Source organism: Macaca mulatta, chromosome 1 (assembly GCF_049350105.2).
Source record: "Macaca mulatta isolate MMU2019108-1 chromosome 1, T2T-MMU8v2.0, whole genome shotgun sequence".
Classification (NCBI taxonomy): Eukaryota; Metazoa; Chordata; class Mammalia; order Primates; family Cercopithecidae; genus Macaca; species Macaca mulatta.
The window spans coordinates 18,751,911-18,772,062 of record NC_133406.1 but is presented as its reverse complement, the minus strand read 5'-3'; the positions used below and the strand labels follow the sequence as shown (position 1 = coordinate 18,772,062).

At 51.3% G+C, this 20,152-nt stretch overlaps 1 protein-coding gene and 1 long non-coding RNA gene across 2 annotated transcripts in view; both read left to right on the top strand.

Annotated features, from left to right (window-relative positions):
* Nucleotides 1-3,909, top strand: part of GALNT2 (polypeptide N-acetylgalactosaminyltransferase 2) — a 216,683-nt gene extending 212,774 nt beyond the window's left edge. The window contains 1 exon segment of the mRNA NM_001261355.1: nucleotides 3,131-3,909. Within this exon segment, the coding sequence (NP_001248284.1) occupies nucleotides 3,131-3,286 (156 nt within the window). The 3' untranslated portion in view covers nucleotides 3,287-3,909.
* A 12,196-nt stretch (nucleotides 3,910-16,105) lies between these two features.
* On the top strand, nucleotides 16,106-19,122 carry LOC144340235 (uncharacterized). The gene is made up of 2 exons (XR_013416070.1): nucleotides 16,106-16,348; nucleotides 17,019-19,122. It is a non-coding gene; the product is annotated as an uncharacterized LOC144340235 (long non-coding RNA).
* Nucleotides 19,123-20,152: the final 1,030 nt, after the last annotated feature.

Here is a 20,152-nt window from a genome sequence, read left to right as displayed (position 1 = left end):
ATGTATATACATATATACACACCACATGTATACACATATATACACATACACACACACATATAAACACAGTTTCTTTAATCATTTCAGAATAGACTTTCTACCTGCCTTCTAAGCTGGTTTTCTCTGACATATTCCCTTGTGGCAGCTTGTGGGCACACGCTTTCTCAAGGCATGGGGTAACAGTGTTAAGAACAGGAATGCAAGCACAAAAGGTCGTCCTAGCATGCCCATACTTGGAATGCCTGCCCCTGTTCTTACAGTTGGTCCTTAGAGATAGATGGGATGTAGGGAAACTGAGGCTCGGAGCCTACTGGAGCCAAGTGTGTGTATATATACGTATATATATACACGTATATATTTCAACCCCAAGACTCAGGCTAACCCTAGTCCAACCCTAATTTCACAGCACGGAAAGCTGAGGCTCAGAAAGTCATTGCCTCCAACCTAGAGTCATCTGGGAAGACCAGGCCAGGACCGAGTCCCCTGTTCAGACCCCAGTTGTCAGGGAGATGCTTGCAGAGGGCCCTCTTTCACCTGTCTGTCTCCAAACCCCTGCGCCAGCTCTGGGTGCTCCTCCTTCCCTGCTCTGTGGAGTCCCAGATTCCTGGCAGCGGGAGCCCCTCTGTAGGGTTCTGGTCATAATCCACATCTCTAAATGTCCATCTGTATTGATGACTTGATACCAAAATGTGTAAGGGAGTGCCTGTCAAACAAGAGAAGGCTACCATTGCTTGGACCCAAACCACCTAGAAACTGCCTCCCTCACTAGCCCCTCAAGAGGAAGCTCCTCGAGGGCAAGGCTGGCATCTGCTGAGCCAAGTACTGGGTGAGTCTCAAACACATTCCCCTGGGATGTAACGGAGCAGAGCTGTCTGGATGTAACGGATTGATAAAGTGATGACTTTATGACACCTTTTTAAAAAACAAATGGTTACTTCAATATTGCTTAATTTCAAGAACTGACAGGTGTTTCTGCTTCAGTCCCAGTTTTGGGGAACCATAACTGACATGCCTTAGGACCTTCGTGAAGCATGAGAAGACCTATCAATAAGAAGTTTTTCTGGATGTATGGCGTGTCTAAATGGGGATCTGTTAGGTTTTCAACCCCAAGACTCAGGCTATTATAGAGGATGTGGGGGCCATTTCAGTAGGGTCTGGCTGCCTTGAAAATCTGTGCTGCACCCCCGCCACCACAGTCCCATCAGACAGACATCAGAGCCGACAAGGCCACCTGTGTGAGACGGAGCTGGGGTTTGGTTATTGTTTTTCTACGGTTCTTCATTTAGCTGATGCTTTGACACATGACAGGCAGTCCCTCCAGTGGCCAGAATCAGATTCCGTTCATTCCCAATTCTTTGTTGAGAAGATTCCTGGCCGCTCAGAGTGACAGGGCAGCCTCAATACACACTTTACATGATAATGGAGAGAAACAGCATGAGGGGTGATTGACAGAAACGAGGGAGCGGGAAATGAAAGAGGAAATGATGGGCACTTAGCAAAAGCCTCCCCTGGCTCCTCTGATTGCACTGTCTTTCCCTGTTGGCAAGAACTCCAGGTGAGCAGGTGGATGGAAATAAGGCAGGCAGGGTCCAGGCGACAACATCCTTGTGGTGTTTCACGCAGGTCGGGTCCCCAGCACTGGGCTCCTCTGCTTGCACCGGCTCTTCCCTGCCTCACTCACTGGCCCCTCGAGAGGAAGCTCCTTACAAATTTTATCTTGGAGCTGAACTGGCTTTGCAGTTGGAATATTTGGTTTCCAGGCACGTCCATGTTTTCATATTATGTGCATATTTGCAGAGTCAAAAAGAAAAGGGTGGCAAGAGTGAGAAAATTTAATTCTGCAATGTCAAAAGGATTTGCAAAAAATACTTAGGTGAAGGAGCTTTAGTGCACACAGTATAAAAAATTAATTAGAACCACAGACTTCATTATTTGAAACGAGCTTTGAGGAGGAAAAAAATGGTTACTTTTTGTTTTTTAAGAACAAACATTAGAGATTTTTAAATGGGGATTTTTCCTTTCTTTTCTTTTTTAAGAGACAGGATCTCGCTCTGTTGCTTGAGACTGGAGTGCAGGGGTGGGTATGACCGTAGCTCACTGCAGCCTCAAACTCCTGTGCTCAAGCGATCCTCCCACCTCAGCCTGCAAGGAGCTAGGACAACAGGCAGGCACCACCATGCCCTGCTAATTTTTTAAAAAAATGTTTGTAAAGATGAATTCTTGCTATGTTGCCCGGGCTGGTCTTGAACTCCTGACCTCATGCTATCTTCCTGCCTCAGCCTCCCTCCCAAAGTGCTGGGATTACTGGTGTGAGCTGCCCGCACTCAGGCTGAAAGGGGTATATATGTTACTTGCTATAAACAGGGCTCCTCAGATTTCCTTCAGGCTGGGTTGTGTGCTTTGATTTCTGGCTTGGTTGGTGGGTAACGGGTGCGTGGGTTGAGTTTGGTTGTTTGCTTGATTTGAGTGTTAGTAAAGAGGCATCGTACCCTATACTTTACAAGCGGCATGTTCAGAACTCAGCAAACACTGGTCCCCGCCATACAGAGCACCAGGGGCCTCAAGGGTAGCAGAGACAAGTTTCTCATATCCACCAAGGAGCTTGCACACCACATATACAAACCAGTAGAGAACAGACCGCATAGAAATAGGCTTCTCAACCCTATGTTCTGTTCACACAAGCATCTCTCTTCCTGACATTTGGCCTGACATGGTTCCTCTGGCTGCCCCGAGCAGAAAGCCCTAAGTGGGAGCATGGAGGTGCCCAGACTAAGGCCTCCAGGCAGGGCTGCTTCCCAGCAGCCAAGGGAGGAGCTGGCTCTGCTTTGTGTGGCTCTCTTCTTGGGGTGAACCATCACTGGATCAAGCTTTCTTATGAAGGCATGCAAATTCCCCTACATCAAATCCTTGTGTTAATGACGAAGGGGTGGGTGCCCAGAGTGCTGGGGCTCAGAGGAGGGGACACCCACAGAAAGGTTGGGGCAAGAGAGGTTCTGAGTTTTGATCCAAGGCAGAGAATACGTTTCCTTCCTGGGCCCCCAGCAGCAGCACAAGGCCCTGAATTCACACGGATCTGTTTGTACTCCTTTGCTTGGGGCCACACTCTAAGGCATTCTCCTGTGTCTTGCAGAAATGGGAACAGATCGAAGGCAACTCCAAGCTGAGGCACGTGGGCAGCAACCTGTGCCTGGACAGTCGCACGGCCAAGAGCGGGGGCCTGAGCGTGGAGGTGTGCGGCCCAGCCCTCTCGCAGCAGTGGAAGTTCTCGCTCAACCTGCAGCAGTAGGAGGGCCCGGGAGGCCCTGCCGTCCTGTCTCCTGCACCATCGGGTGGAGTCTGGTGATCACATTATTGATTATGTTTCTTAAACTTTCCGCGAAACTAATATACCTCAGTATTCCATCATGGTCTGAAAGTCGAACTTCGGCAAGGCACGGACGACTGTGCAGACACAACAGCGGCAAGAAGCGAGAACTGCCCTCCCCCTCCTCTTGGTGCAGCCCAGCTGGGCCCCCTTCCCCAGGCCGGAGCGCCCCTCTTCCTTCCAGCTTTCACTTCCACCGGCTCCGCAACTGAGTGACATCCAGCAACAGCCGACCGGGGAGTGGTAGAAGCGGCAACTGAACAGACGCATGCGAGCTGAGGGCAGGGCGGGAGGAGGGGGCACACACGCCCAGGGGAGCGAGGAGAACTCTTGAAATCTCCATTTTCGATCCCATCGAAATCACGTATGGTTTCCACAAAGCCGAGTCGTGTCACGTGGCAGGTTTACGTCGATAGCCCCTCTCTCTGCTCCTCCGTTCCCGAGTGTCTTCCTGGTCCAGACTCCCCTCCACCTGATGTACTTGCTATCTCTGAGGATGAAGTTTTCTAAGGTGGGACGCTAAATATAAAGCTATATAGAGAAAGAATGTACGGTCAGTTCCCTATGGTTTCTGTAGGAAGAATGTACGGTGAGTTCCCTATGGTTTCTGTAGGTCATCATCATCTTGTAAATTCCCCACAAAGCCGTTCGCAGCTTCCGGGAGAAGGGGCCAGAGCCCGGTGGGGCCAGGTTCTCACGGAGGGAGGAAGTGGCCTTTGTCCCCTGGAGCCCGATCAGCCAGTTGGTGCTACTGCTGTGGCCAGCTGTGGGGGCTTCCTCCAGACCACCGGCCTCGGCCCCGGCATCCCTGTTGGGCGTCAGTCAGCCTGAGAGTCACTACTGTGCGTCAGAATCCACTTTGTGTGCTGTGTGTATCTGTGAACCTGGAGGGGTTACTTATTTTGACAGATATCACTTTGGGTCTTTTTACATTAAATTTCTTTTCTCTAAGGAATATAAACAACACCCCATAGCTCCCAATGTGAGCCAGCGATACCGCTGCCCCCTGGCGACAGGGCAGACCAATGATGCCAGGCAGCTGTCACACGCTAGCATTGGCCTCATTGTGATCTCAGCCCTGCATGCAGGGCCTTCAGAATTAATGGCCAGCAGTGTCAGGGATGAGTCTCTCAGCCTGGGCACAGGCCTGGCTCACAGTCCTACACACCTGCGGGCCTGGGGAGCTCCAGCCAGGCAGCGAGTCCTGCCCCGCCCGCAGCCCTCTCCCACACCCCACCTGGCCCACGTGACTGCTTCAGGGGGCTTTGGGGAAAGAATTAGGAAGGGTCAGAACCAAACAATACCTGCTCATTTACACTGAGGATTCGGGGCAGGAGACAAGAGCCTTGGGGTCCTGTTAAACCACAGACAGTTATGAACCAAAAGTCGTAACAGGGAGAGGTGCCTGGAGTCTGCCTGGGTGCTCAGGAATGTTCCTCGTCACCCCGCCACTCTGTGGTTGGTGCCCTGCTTCCTCCTCCACCCCCGGCCGCCTTCTCCAGCACCGCACACACAGATGCTCAGTCTGAGAGAGGCTGGCACGGCCTGGCAGTCTGAGAAAAGCATCCGATAGTCACACCTGCAGGCCCCTCGGAGGGACAGCGGCGGCCTTGGAGTTAGAAGCCGCCCTGGGAGGTTGTGCCGGTGCCATGCTCCTCCCTGTGTCTTGTATGAAAGAGGCCACTGTGTGTCTTCCTCCCCGGCAGGAGCCCCATGGGTGTGCACTATAGGACAGCGGCCCCGAGGTGGAAGCCTGGCTGGAGGGCTGCCCTATAGGTCTTCTCTTCCCACCTCCCCTGCCATGCAACCAGATGTGTCCTGAGCGGGCAGTGTGGCCGGACACCGGAGTAACTCCACACGCTTTTGTCTTTCACAGTGGGCTCTTTGGGGAGCCTGAGGAAACCCCCCTTAGGTACCTGTGCGAGGCTGTGGAATGCAGGCCAGAGCAGGGCATGCTTAGCCCCCAGCACCCAGGTGCTTTTGTCAGACCCTGTCACCTGCGAGCTGCTACTGCTGTTAGGAGGGAAAAAAAAATGGATGAATCTGGCTCGTTTTAAAATCAAGTTTTTTGATTAATCCTTTGCCCCCACACCTTCACCCTGCCCGCACCCCCAGGTCCTTTCAGCCTTCGTGTCATCGGATTTGTCTACCCAGGCCCTTGTGCGGCCATGCCCTGGGGGCAGCGTCCTGTCCCTGAGCTGGAGGGCGGCTTTGGATGGTCCGGGTGTCAAGAGCAGAGGTGGGCTGGGGAGGGGTCCTTTGCAGTGAGCTATGTTTACATGACACAGTGTGCCAAAGTGACTTACTGTGGTTGCGTTATTTTTTAGTCATCGGGACTATCCCACCCTCCCACTCCTGTTTTTAAAACTCAGAATTCTTTCCTAAGGGCCCTTCGAGCAAAGCGTGCCGAAGTTAGTTGTCTTCTCTGTGGTGGTCCTTTCTTATGTCTTCATAAAAGCTCAGATGATGGTATCTGTGAGTATGTTTTGCAAATTCAAAATATAGTTTGGTAATTTTTTTTTCCAGTTGATTTTTAAAAAGAACTGCTGTACAGAGCTTGTACTTTGTCCATTTTATAGATGGAAACCATCCTTGAAAATTGTTTAACTTAAATAAAGAGAAGATACTTTCTAGATACTGCGCTTTGCTGGCCGGAGTCTGTCCTAGTGTGTGAGGGCTGGGTGGGGTGGGTGTGGGGACTGGGATTGGGGTCAGCCTTCTGCAGCTCCTGCTCAGTGGCCGTTTCTTATCACCCTTTGCAGATGTGCTTTAATTGCTGTGCCCTTTGGTTGGTTATTCTTATTTGTAATAGTAATCATTATCATTTGTGGAGTGTTTATGATGTGCCAGGCACCCAGCCAAGCCCTTAAATACATTTGCATTTTACAGCCACAGGGGAAGCTGGTGACGGAAGTTGCTAGCCTGCTCAAGGTCAGGTCCTTCCTGTGTACCTGCCTGGAACCTGCCCCTTAGCACTCGAACCCAGACCCTGTGCTTCATACCAGGGAGGCAGATATTTTTACAGTTTTTCAAGTAGTTAAGATTTATAGACTTGTTTACCCGTTACCTGGGGCTTACCAGTTCCATCCAAGCCTCTCTGAGGTTCTTCAGATACTATTTATTTATTTTTATTTTATTTATTTTTCTGAGATGGAGTCTTGCTCTGTCGCCTAGGCTGGAGTGTGGTGTTGCAATCTCGGCTCACTGCAACCTCCACCTCAGTGACTCCAGCGATTCTCCTGCCTCAGCCTCCCAAGTAGCTGGGATTACAGGCACTCACCACCATGCCTGGCTAATGTTTTGAATTTTTAGTAGAGATGAGGTTTCACCATGTTGGCCAGGCTGGTCCTGAACTCCTGACCTCAAGTGATCTGCCAGCTTCAGCCTCCCAAAATGCTGGGATTACAGGCGTGAGCCACCGCACCCAGCCTTTTGTTATCTTTTAAATTCCTACATCTGAGCCAGGCCACAGTAGTGTGTGCCTGTAATCCCAGCTATTCAGGAGGCTGAGGCAGGAGGATCATTTGAGCCCAGGAGTTCAAGACCAGCCTGGGCAACGAAGCAAGATTCCCATCTCAACAACAGAAACAAAAATACCTACATTTGAACAGCCCCACAAGGGTTCAAGGAAACATAACCTTGACCAATTATTTAGCAATTTTTTTTTTTTTTCACGACAGAGTCTCACTTTGTCACCCAGGCTGGAGTGCAGTGGTGCGATCTTGGCTCACTGCAACCTCTGCCTCCCGGGTTCAAGTGATTCTCCTACCTCAGCCTCCTGAGTAGCTGGGATTACAGGCCCCCACCACCACACCTGGCTACTTTTTTGTATTTTTAGTAGAGACGGGGTTTCACCATGTTGCCCAGGCTGGACTCAAACTACTGACCTGAAGTGATCCACCCACCTCGGCCTCCTAAAGTACTGGGATTACAGGCATGAGCCACTGTGCCCGGCCCAATTATTTAGCAATTTTGATTGAGATTGGGGTGAGGTAGGAGGTTGGCCACTGGCAGGACTGGCCCAAATGAATGTCTGAAACCTTCTAGAGACCACATGTAATCCTTTTTCTTTCCCTATTATTTGGGACACTAAAAATTTGCTGCCATTTGAGAAAACTAAAGGAACTCTCAGCATCGTTTTGTAGCACCCACTGGAGCCCCCCTAGGGATCCCGTGCGTGGTTCCTGCTCTGATAACAGGGAGAGGTTTATTTATTCGGTAACTATTTGTTGAAAAACTGTTGTGCTGTTAGTCCCAAAGAAGACCTAGAGTGAGGAGGAAACATGTTAAATGTTGACAAATAGGACATGCCAAATGCAGGCTCTCGGGGCGGTGAAGGTGGGGGGTGGTCCACCCTTGTTGGAGCCATGTCTCGAAGGTTCTGTGGAATTGGGACTTGGCGAGGGAGAGCGTTGCCGGCAGGGGCGCAGCGTCTGAGAGGTCCCAGCACCGGGACACAGCAGCAAGACCCCCTGATGGGCACAGCACAGGAGGAAGGAGACAGACTGGCAGGCAGGCCCGTGCGTGAGCATTGTGAATGCTGGGGAAGGCTCTGGGGGCGGGAAATGACAGGAGATCCTGACTGGAGCAGAAAGGGTCAGGCTTGCAACGCTTTTCAGGATGAAATACCCAACCCAACTCAGCGATTGGATTCTGCAGTATAACTTCACATTGTCAAGAATGTTCAGCCAGAAAAATAAAACGCCTCTGACACACTCTTCTGTTCGTGGACTTAACCTACAGAAGGACAAGAAAACTCTCTTCTCAGCAGTTCTTGCCTATTTCTCAGCAATCTCCTAATACAATGTATATGTATTTGAGTTTATGCATTGTGTGTGCCTGCAAGTAACATACATCCTGTTTCCAAAAGCTACCGTCTCCCCTAGGGTTCCAAGGAGGTAAAGAGGAGTGTTCCCTCAGCAGTTTCTGCCTGAGCTCCTGGGGCCCCAGGCTGGAGTGGTCTGGGCAGGGGCTACAGCCCAGGTGACACCCACGGGTGAGTCAGATTTGAACCAGACTCTGGATGCGGTTATAAGGAGCATCATAGAGCAGTAGCCGTGATTTCCTCTTCAGGAATAAAGACCCAGTCTCAACAAGGCGCCAGCCTCCTGAAGGGCGTGGAAAGAACCTTTGTGGGGTACCGAAGCCACTGTGGAGTTTCCCTGAGACTGTCCTCTTTGCTCTCAAGTTGGGAGAATTCTCAATTGGAGAGCTTTCATAAAAAGCCCACCTAAATGGAGGTTAAATTAAAAGAGATGTTGTCTTGTATAACAGTAAATCCAAAGGTAATGGAATTCCACGTTGATCCTGGGGCTTGACATTGCTGTGGACAAACTGCTCCCTGTCCGACCGCCCCTCCCCTCGATCCCTTCCCACCATGGTTCGTTTCAGTACAGTGGATAACTCAGTCTGTTCACGTTGCTGTAAAGGATACTGGAAACAGTAGGTTATTTGGCTCATGGTTCTGCAGATTGTACAAGGAGCATGACTCCAGCTTCTGCTTCTCGGGAGGCCTCAGGAAGCTTCCACTGGTGGTGGAAGGCAGAGGCGAGCAGGCATCACATGGCGAGAGGGGCAGGAGGAGCCAGGCTCTTTTCAACAATCAGTTCTCACTCACTCCTGTGATACTGGCACCAAGCCATTCAGGAGGGACCCACCCCGAAAATCCAAACACTTCCGCCACGCCTCACCTCCAACATTGAGGGTCAAAGTTCAACATGAGACTTGGAGTGGACAAACGTCCAACATTTATCACTCAACAGACCTGGAGCATGCTTCCTCCTGTGCATCTTTGCTTTTTGACTTAGGGAAGATGCACCTTTGCCAATGACCATCCCACCCCTTAGACTCCCTGCCCCTTTGACTCCCCGCCCCTTAGACTCCCCGCCCCTTAGGCTCCCCGCCCTTTAGTCTTCCCAGGTTCCACTGCCCAGACCCGGGTCCTCGGGAAGCCAGGAAGCAGCCACCTCCCGCCTCCTCCCATGTCATGGAAGTGGGTTCTGCTGGCAAGGAGGACAGGGAAAGGATGGCTACTCATTGAACAGCCTCGTGCCCACTGCACTCGCCATCACTGGAAGAATTCTGGCAGCAGCAGATGGAGGGGTGGCAGCGTGGTCTCAGGATTCCTTCGTCCTAAGAGAGGCAGTCGCAGACCCTGCTGAGCCCCTTCACCCTGTTGATGCCACGGACTCCTTCTGCGTGAGCCATCAACTCAGGGCCTCCTCTCAATTTATTCAAATGAATAAAACACATTGATTATATGGGATTACAAAGAAGACTAATTATACCGAGACACAGTTATCAAAATATTTTCCTAATATGTGCTTCTTAAGGCATTAAATAACAAGTCTTCCTGTCTAATTGCTGCCATAATTTAAAGTAGTGATGAGCATAAACAATGTTTTCAAAAAGCTGCAATAAGTAATGTGATGAAAATATCTGTGATTTTTTAATTAGTGACAAAGTTCCTATTTTGTTGTCGGCATTCGTAGTAGAAGGAAATATTCCATTTCAGTTGGAGGCTGTGAAAATAACGTCATTTTTCCCATCTAAGTTGCTGGACCCCCTAAATTCTGAGCATCTCCATGTCAGTGAGATGTGTGGTCCCCACTGTCCTGGAGCCTCCACGACTTTGTCATCTCCCTGCTGCGGGGTCAAAGGGATGTTCTCCAGGACCCAGGCAGCTGTCCAGAGCTCTGATCCTGATTCTGAGAGCAAAAATGGGAACAGGCGCTGCTTGAGCCATGAGACTCACAGTCGGTCACCTGATTTGCATTTATATTGAGAAATCACAGCTGGCGGGTGCCCTAGCAGATGGGTGAGGCTGAGCCACTCAGAGGCTGTACAGAAGCCACGCCATCCTCACAACGCCCACCCATTGTGATGCGTGGGCCAAGGGGAGTGGGATTTTGCTGGTCAGCTTCTCTCCCTATTGAAGCCACGTGGGAAGGAAGTGGGCAGAAGACTGCTTGGCAAGCAAGGAGCCGGAAGACAGAGCGCGAGGACCTTCACAAAGTCCCACTTGAGGTGGAGAGACGGAGGCGTTTCTGCGCTGCTGCGGGCGTGGCCTCGACCGTGAAACTGTCACTCGGAGACTGCTTGGCCTGGACTCCAGCTCAGGACGTGCAGGGCGGGTGCTGCCTGATGCCCCTCTGAGCTCCTCATCTGGGCCTGCCAGGTCTGCAGCAGGAGGGCGGGCAGGATGGGAAGGAGCCCGTCTTGGGACAGAGCACATAAATGCGTGGCTACCACTGTCGAGTGCCACACAGGAGTGAAGTCCAGGAGTGAAAAGAAAGGCTTGAGGGAAAGGAAAAGGGGCGAACAGAAGAGGTGACACTGGATGTGACCTCTCAGGCCCTGGAATGGGTGTCCCACAATCCAGATAACCTCTCATCTCTACACAAAGATGTTGTTACCCCTATTTTACCCCTGGGGAAACTGAGGCTCTGATCAGCTAAGTCATTTGCCTAATTTACCCACACAGTGCCAAGTTAAGCACCCAGCTGTGACTGTCCTCTTCCTGGTCCAGTGGGGACATGGGGACAGGAGGTGATGGGAAGTGAAATGGGCCTTTGGTCGTGGCCAGGGGAGGGGCAGTGACTCTTGTTGCTAACCGGGAAAGCTGGAGTCACCGCCGCCGGCTCCTGAGGGCTGCAGGGGAGGAGTCAGGAGGCTCGGGGTGGGAGAGATGGGCTCCACCGTTGCATCCTGCCACCCACCACCTGTGTCACCATGAGATGTCACTGAGCCTGCTCTGTGAAATGGGGATCCTTCTGTTCACCCTGGAAGATCATTGTCAGGATCAGAGGGGAAGCATGAAAAGTGCCTCCTGGCCACGCAGTGGCTCTGCCTGCAATCCCAGTACTTGAGAAGGCCAAGGCAGGAGGATTGCTTGAGTCCAGGAGTCTGAGACCAGCCTGGGCAACATCGTGAGACCCCCATCTCTACAACAAAAATAATAATAATAAGCTGGGCATGGTGGTGCACCCCTGTGGTTGGGCTACTCGGGACTGCCTGAGCCCAGGAGTTTGAGGCTCCAGTGAGCCGTAATTGCACCACTGCACTGCAGCCTGGAGCAAGACCCTGTCTCAAAAAAATTTTTTTTAATTTGCCTCCTGATCCAGGCCAGCAGAGCCGCAGCCCGGCTCCCATGAACCTCCCCAGCTTTCCCTGCAGGTCTGCGGGGCCGTCCAGAAGGAAAAGGACTGGAGCAGGGGAGCCAATGGGATTTCCACATCTGCCAAGTCTTCAGGGAATGCGGGATGGTGCGGGGACCCGGGAAATAAGGGTGGAGGTGTTAGCCCTACATTTTTACAGCCTAGAAGTGATGTCAGAGACCACCAGAGAGGGGGACGGCAGAGAGAGGGAGGACGGGGGCCTGGAAATACAGATCCACACACAGGCTGGAAAGAACCAGCAAGATGCTGCTGGCTGGGCAGAGTCAGCTGGAAGGAAGGGAAGGAAGGTGCGGGACAAATGAGGCTGCCCCGTGGCCCAAGCCAGAGCGTGGTGAGCTCTGGGAAGAGGTACCTGGATTTTTGGCAACAAGGAAGTTGGTCTGATGCTGGCAGGTGAGGAACACCCTCCTCACGTGAGGAACACGGGGCTGGAGGAGGGGAGGACGAGGATGTGGCCGCTGGTTCAGGTGGGGACGTCTGGGAAGGACCTGAGAAGCTGGGGCTGATGGGACAGCGAGGGGCCAGAGAACTCTCCAGAAGCTTCTGGCTCTGGGGCAGAGAGCCGAGCTGAGGGGCGGCGTGGGTAGCCACTGTTTCCCTCCCACTCTCGCAGCCCTCTGCACCGGGGATTTTGAGGCTGTCTGTACTTCACGTGTTTGAGAGAAACCCACGATTGTAGAGCTGAAGATGTGGAATTTGGCCCGCAGCTAACTGCACACCTACCAGGACCACCCTGCTCATGAGCTTCACTGCAGCACTCATTTCGTCACACAAGGGGCCAACCAGAGGCCAATTCAGTAGAGTCAATGTCTGTGTGCCTCCACCCCAAAATTCACAGGTTGCAATCCTAACCCCCAGCGCGATGGTATTAGGAGGTGGGGTCTTAGGGAGGTGGGCAGGTCATGAGGATGGCCCTGATCCAGTCTGACTCCTATGCTTCTAAAAGATGATGCGGACACAGACACACACAAAGGGGTGGCCACGTGCAGACACAGGGAGAAGACAGCCGTCCCACACCACGGAGAGGCTTCAGGCACCAACCCTGCAGACACCTTGATCCTGGACTTCTGGCATCCGGGGCTGTGCGTTGTGCAAGCCCCCCAGCCTGCACTGTTTTGTTCTGGCAGCCCCAAGCCGACGCATACAAAGCCAGAGCCCTCGTAATTCCCACATGCCACATGCACGGCTCAGCTGCACCTCCTGCCAGCTCCAAACCCCATGGCACAGGGTGCACACTTGTATGTCCATATGGTCAGCTTTCAGCACCGGACAGGACTTCTAAGGTCCCATCCCAAGACACGCTCCCCAGCATCTAGGTCCTCCTTCCGACACTCCCAATGTGCATTCCGGCAACAGCTGGGGGCCGTGCTTGTGCTGGGAGCTTAGAAGATGAGAGAGAATGTTCACTGGGCACCTGCCATGCTCCAGAAACGATGCCAGCTTCTCATTCAGGGCTCACTTCCAGCTTTCAGCAGATAGACCAAGTAGGACTTAGAAAGCTTAAGGCATGTGTGAGTCACATCCAAACAGGAATTTGAACCCAGCTCTCGAACTTCAAAGCCCTGTTCTTTGTATGACACTTGTGCTTCTCAAACCTTGCTGCATATTCCAATTACCTTGGGAGTTAACAACAATAACAACAGATGCCCACCTGCAATCCCTGGAGCTAAGCCCTGCTGTGTTTGCAAAGCTCCCCAGAGGCTCAGAAAGTACAGCTGGGTTGGAAACCAAACCAGTGCTTCCCCAACCTTAGTGCACAGAAGAGTCTCTAGGAGGGGTTGTTAAAACAGAGTCCAAGGGCCCAGTCCCCAAGTTTCTGATTCGGCAGGACTGGGGTGGGATTTGAGAATTCATGTTTCTTTTCTTTTTTTCTTCTTTCTTCTTTCTTTCTTCTTTCTTATTCTTCTTCTTCTTCTCCTTCCTCCTCCTCCTCTTCCTCCTCCTCCTCTTCCTTCTTCTTCTTCCTCTTCTTCTTCTTCTTCTCTTCTTCTTCTTCTTCTTCTTCTTCTTCTTCTTCTTGTTCTTCTTCTTCTTCTTCTTCTTCTCCTCCTCCTCCTCCTCCTCCTCCTTCTCCTTCTCCTTCTCCTTCTCCTTCTCCTTCTTCTTCTTCCTCTTCCTCTTCTTTTTTTTAAGATGGAGTTTCCCTCTTGTTGTCCAGGCTGGAGTGCAATGCAGTGGTACAATCTCAGCTCACTGCAACCTCTGCCTCCTGGGTTCAAGTGATTCTCCTGCCTCAGCCTCCTGAGCAGCTGGGATTACAGGCACCTGCCACCACGCCCGGCTAATTTTTGTAGTTTAGTAGAGATGGGGTTTCACCATGTTTTAGCCAGGCTGGTCTCGAACTCCTGATGTAAGGTGATCAGTCTGCCTCAGCCTCCCAAAGGGCTGGGATTACAGGCATGAGCCACCATGCCCATCCTCGTCTTCATTTTTTTAGAGACAGAGTCACCCACATTGGAGTGCAGTGGTGTCGATCATAGTTCACTCCAGCCTTGAACTCCCAGGCTTAAGCAATCTACCCACCTCAGCCTCCTGGGTAGCTTGCGACTACAGGTGCACAACACCATGCCTGGCTAAATTTTGTATGTCTTGGAGACACTGGGTTTCACTATGTTGCCCAGAGTGGTCTCAAACTCCTAGCCTCAAGCAATCACCCATTTGGGCCTCCCAAAGTGTTGGGATTACAGGCATGAGTCACACTGCCTGGTGGAAATTTATAGTTCTAATGACTCCCAGGTGATGCTGATGCTGCTGCCCTGGGAATCACACTTTGAGGAGGCACAGGGCACTTAGTTCAGGCCGTGGCTAGTTTGACAGCCCCCGTTAGACAATAGGGATTGCCCACACTTCATACCAAAGGGTTATTACTGAGTCGCATGGCGGCCAGGAGAAGTGGTAGTGGGTAGGGCTCAGGTTGTGGTTCTGCGGCTGGACTGCTTGGTTCATGGTCTCGGGTCCTCTATTCCTGGGCCCTTGGATGCTTCATGGCTCTGATGTGGACCCTGTTACATGACCTCAGTCTCACCATCTCTGCTCTCTGTGCTCAAGTTTCTTCCTCGGTTAAATAGGGAAATGAAATTCACAAAGTTGGCCGGGCGCGATGGCTCACTCCTCTAATCCCAGCACTTTGGGAGGCCGAGGCGGGCGGATCATGAGGTCCGGAGATGGAGACCATCCCGGCTAACATGGTGAAACCCTGTTTCTACTAAAAATACAAAAATTAGCCGGGCGTGGTGGCACACACCTGTTGTCCCAGCTACTCGAGAGGCTGAGGCAGGAGAATGGCCTGAACCCGGGCGGCGGAGCTTGCAGTGAGCCGAGATCGCGCCACTGCACTCCAGCCTGGGCGACAGAGTGAGACTCCATCTCAAAAAAAAAAAAAAAAGAAGAAAGAAAAAAAGGAAATTCACAAAGTTAGAGCCGTGGGGTGGTGAGATTCTCTCACTCCCCCTCTACCATGACCTGCTTCCTCAGAAAACCATTCCCCCTTCTGCTGCTTGAAGGGTTTTAATATCATGGATCTGCACCTTGTAGTTTCAATTTGGAATTTTTTAGTTCAGAGGACTTTGAGTGACAGACATTTTAAAAATCAAAGTAGGTAACAAAATGAATAAGGGTTGCAGAGAGTATTCAAATGCGGACAGTGAGAGCTCATGGAGGTGAAGAATCAGGCCTTGATCTGCGCAGTTTCCCAGAAAGTAGAATCCCTCAGGGACACCGAGCTGGGGCTGAGGCCGCTGGCTCCCTCTCTGCACTTTAGAAAAAGGGCTGCATGTAACCCACCTAAACACAGCCCTCTAACCTCTCTGTTCTTCTTCTCCTAGATGAAAGATTTGGGTGATGAATAAAATGATAAGCTGGGCCACCCTTTTCCACCTCACCGAAGGGCCAGGAAATAGAACTAAAAAGTGTGTTTAAGGAATCATTTTAGGCCTGGGGCAGGAGCTCACGTCTATAATCCCAGCACTTCGGGATGCTGAGGCAGGAAGATCACTTGAGCCCAGGAGTTCGAGACCAGCCTTGGCAACATAGTGAGACCCTAATACATAAAAAAATTAACCGGGTGTGGTGTTGTGTGCCTGTGGTCCCAGCTACTTGGGTGTCTGAGGTGGGAGGATCGCTTGAGCCTAGGAGTTGAAGGCTGCAGTGAGCTGTGACTGTGCCACGGCCCTCCAGCCTATGGGAAAGAGCGGGACCCTGTGTGTAAAACAAGGAAGAAATCATCTTAGTACAACTTCTTCCTTTAGAAAAATTTCAAACGCTTGGTGACTTTGTTTGTGTTCACTCTTTAAGGAAGCGCCTGGGTACAGGGCCAGCTCCCTGGGGAGAGCGGTGAAGTGGGGAGCCCAGGGAGCAGTGAGGCGGGGAGCGGTGAGCTGAGCGGGGGAAGTGGCGAGGGAGGGAAGTTGTGGGGGAGAAGCGGTGAGGGAGGGAGCAGTGAGGCAGGGAAGCCGTGAGAGAGGGAGGGGTGGGGGGGAGCGGTGAAGGGGGGAAGTAGTGACAGGTGGGAGCAGTGAGGGAAGGAGCCGTGAGGGAGGGAAGGGTTGGGGGGGAGAGGCAAAGCGGGGAGTGGTGAAGGGGGAAGCGGTGAGGGAGGTAGCGGTGAGGTGGGGAGGGGCAGATCCTCTTCTAGGATGGCTGTTCTCTGCCCCTCACCCTGGGGGGCTGCTCTGCCGCCCAGTTTCTCACACTCTCCCTTGGATTCGAATGGCAGCATGACCTCAGGTCCTCTATTCCTGTGCCCTTGGACACTCCGAGCAGGCGAGGAAGGGGAGGAAACAGGTTCCTGGGACTCTAGCCACGTCGGGTGAGTAGAATCAGGAAATGTCCACCACGTCCTCGTCCTGCTGCCAGGGACAGCAGGGCTCCTGAGACGGACGCCGCATCCCAGCAAGGCGAGGTCGGAGAGGGGCCGGGGCACAACTGCCAGAGTGATGCTGTCAAAAGTCCCTTTTCATAATGGCCATTTTGGGAGAAGAGAAGCTCAGGCTGGCAGCTTGGGTCTCATATACCTGACTGTCATTAATTGCCTCTCACGGGCTCTTGCCCTCTCCACCTCTCTCTCTTTCCCTCTCCCTCCCTCTCTCTCAACCTGCCTCTCTCTTTCCCTTCTCTCTCGCTCTCTACCTGCCTCTCTTTCCCTTCTCTCTCTCTGTCTCTACCTGTCTCTCTCTTTCCTGCTCCCTCTCTCACTTCCCTCTCTCCCTCCCTCTCTCTCAACCTGCCTCTCTCTTTCCCTCCTCTGTCTCTGTCTCTCTCTCTTTCTCTCTCTCTCTACCTGTCTCTCTCTCGACCTCTCTTTCCCACTCCCTCTCTCTTTCCTTCTCCCTCCCTCTCTTTTTCTCTCTGTCTCCCTCTCTCTCTCAACCTGCCTCTCTCCCTCCCTTCCTCTCTCTCCTTCTCTTGCTCTAAAACCTCAGATGTTTTCTCCCCAAACATGTTTTTTTTGTTTGTTTTTGTTTTTGTTTTAATTTTAGCCACGTTAACCCCAGAGGCAGCAAATCCAAATCGTGAGGCCACCTCAGGGGTGCATTATTCCAGGGAGGGCCTCTCTGAGGTGTCCGTGGGAGAGACTCTCAGAGCCAGGAGCAGATGGGAAATCTCACGGACACAGCCTGCATGTAAGTGGCCTGGGTCCAAAGCCAGGTCTTTCTAAGAGCCGTTGCCTGGGCAATGAAATGGAGAGATTTTGAAAAACCCCTCTCAGCGTGTCCACACCTGTCCTGCTGGCACCACACCTGTGATGTTATTAAAATCACTTGTCCTGTGGTGGCTCCTGCTAAAATATGTCTCCCAGAGGGGAGAGCCACAGTTCATTAACCTGATTATTAAGCTTCATTAACTTGACTCATCCGCTACTAACTAACCCTGCACTGCCCTGAGAATCAGAAGATGGCCTCACAGGCAGCAAGAGAAGGCAGAGACCCAGAGAGCCAGATGCACCCGTGTCCATGTGTGGACCAGGCAGCATGCTCTAGTGGAAGGCACCTGTGCTCCCGATGCCTGGCCGGACTTTTCAGGCGGGTGGTGCTGCCATCCTGGAGATGAAGAGCCCCCTCCAATAAGCTTGTCAATGCTTCTCCCTGAGAACCTTGTATGAAGGCATCTTTCTGTTAGGAAAACACACAGATGTTCACTGCCTTCAGGATTAAACCACGTGCATGCTGGCATCCAGGCTGGGACACGCTGGCATCCAGGCTGGGAGGCTCTGAGGACCCAGGACAGGTGGGATTTGAGGCAGAGAAGTCAGTGAACAGGGGGAATGAGCAGGCGGGCGTCAGTGAGCAGCTGAACGCAGTTGGAGAGAAACGAGAAGCTAAGCCTGAGAATGGACGCCAGCCCCATCACCCTCTCGGCCTGAGGATGCTGGATTTGCTGTGGTGCTGTCATTGTGGAAGGAGACAGATTCCAGGAACTTTCACACCAGAAGGCCCGTGTCAACCTGCCTCTGTCCTCCTTCTGCAGGGACTATGCTGGCCTCTTCAAAGTCTGGGTCTTTCCAACCATCGTTTGTGGAAAGACTTTCCGGCAGGGACCTTGCAAGAGGCAGCAGACTGGGACGTCATTCATGAGAGACTCTGTAGTGTCTCCCCATGGGAAAGCCTGCTCTTTGAAGAGGGCAGAATGACCATAGAATTGCTTAGACTCGGTGACCTGGCAGGTGCTGTGAGCAAATAGGTAAACAGCTTCAGGACAGGAGCCTTCAATCCCTTATCCTGCTCCCAAGCATTCGGGGAGAGGGGCCTGGAGAGAGACTGGAATGGTACAATGTGCTCAAGGAATGAAATGGCTTGTGGAGGGCTGTGCAGAGATGGTGCGTCCAGTTCAAGTCAGCTTTGCCTCTGTTCATAATCCCACCCACACCAGGCATCAGCCAGAGCTGACCTGCAGGCCAGAAAGAAAGAAGGGGCCAGAAAGTTTAGTTCCATGAAGGCCAGATGGCCTGAGCAATGCCCTTCAGTCCGACTTGTCTTGGTGATCACTAAGATACAACTGTGCTGAAAGTGTTTTACTGTTAGTAAAAAAAATACTCTGAGGCTGGGCAGGGTGGCTCATGCCTGTGGTCCCAGAGACTTGGGAGGCTGAGGCAAGAGGATCCCTTGAGGCCAGGAGTTCAAGACCAGCTTGGGCAACACAGCAAGACCTCGTCTCTACAAGAATAAACAAATAAATAGATACACTTTGATACAGTTGATGCAATCATATCAGCTAACACTTGGATAGTATTAGGTTGGTGCAAAAGTTATTGGGGTTTTTGCCATTACGTTTAGTAACTTTTACACCAACCTATATTTATAGTAGACTGAATACTTGCCACACAAAGATATTAGATCTCATATAGGAGCCAGGAGCCCATAGGGTAGAGGCCCAAGCCACAGAGGGTTATCGCCAGCCCCGAGCCCTAATGGAACCTGCCCTGCTGGAACGCCTGCTGGAGTCCCTCATTGCGTGAAACTCGTGACTCCTTTCTTCCTTTCACTCTTCCCTTTTGGAATGGGAATGTCTATCATTGTTTTACTGTTATACCACACCTGTCCCAACATTGCTTTTGGAATAAATAAGTAATTTTCTAGTTTCACAGGTCCAGAGATAGAAAAGAATTTTTTCCCAGGATGAATCAGATCCAGAGTCTAACCCATATCTTAATTAGATGCTGTGATTTGGAATTTCTGAGTTAATGAGATTTAGATGACATTTTGGACGTGAGTGGATTGTAGTGAATTGAGACTTTTGGGAATGTTGAAATGGGGTAAATATATTTTGCATGTGGAACAGACATGAATCTTTGGAGACCCAAGGGAGGACTCTGGCAGGCTGAATAATGGCCTGCCCAAAGATATTAGGTCTGTTATCCAAAATACCATCAGAACGGCTAACTAGTAGGAAGGAGAGCTGTACTGCTAGCATCAGCTTGCAAACCGGGAAAGATCATCTCCAGTGTGGACTGAAGGTGCTGTCTTCAGAGGGGAAGGGAAACGCTGGGGTTTATGCCTAACAAGGTCCTCATTGCACCAAAAAATTATACATATTCAGCAGGTTTGGGGGAAAAGCTATGCATGTTTATGAGGGGAGTTGAGCACATATGCAATGGGTAACCATGTATATAACATACATCCCATGTTCATTTTGGGGCAAGGTTTTAGCATTAAAATGAGGTGGCATTTGGCTCAAGTCAGAAGGTGAACTATAGGACACAAAGTTTGTGTGCAGCCTCTATAAGCTGCTGAAACTGGCTTCAAGTCCGCAGGTGTTTATCAGAAAAGGACATTTGTAAGGCTAGTCCTCTGTCCAACAGAGTTGTAGTGGTCTGGGGAGTAAAGCCGAGTTAGGCAGGATCTGATTATTTGCTTGATAGCTCTTATTGTTAGGGAGTTTTGCAAGACAGAGGTTTTCCTTATGGCTGTAAGAATTCAGAAATTTGCCATCCCACCTGGGCTCCGAGTCCTCGACTCCTAGGTACCTTTTGTTTCTTTAACATTAGGGTCTGTCTTAGTTGATAAAGGGGTGTCTATTTTGGTTTCTCAGATCACAGGTCCTAATTTTTAGAGCCTTAAATGTTACCTTATAAGGAAAAAGATTCTTTGCAATTATGATTAATTATCTTGACATG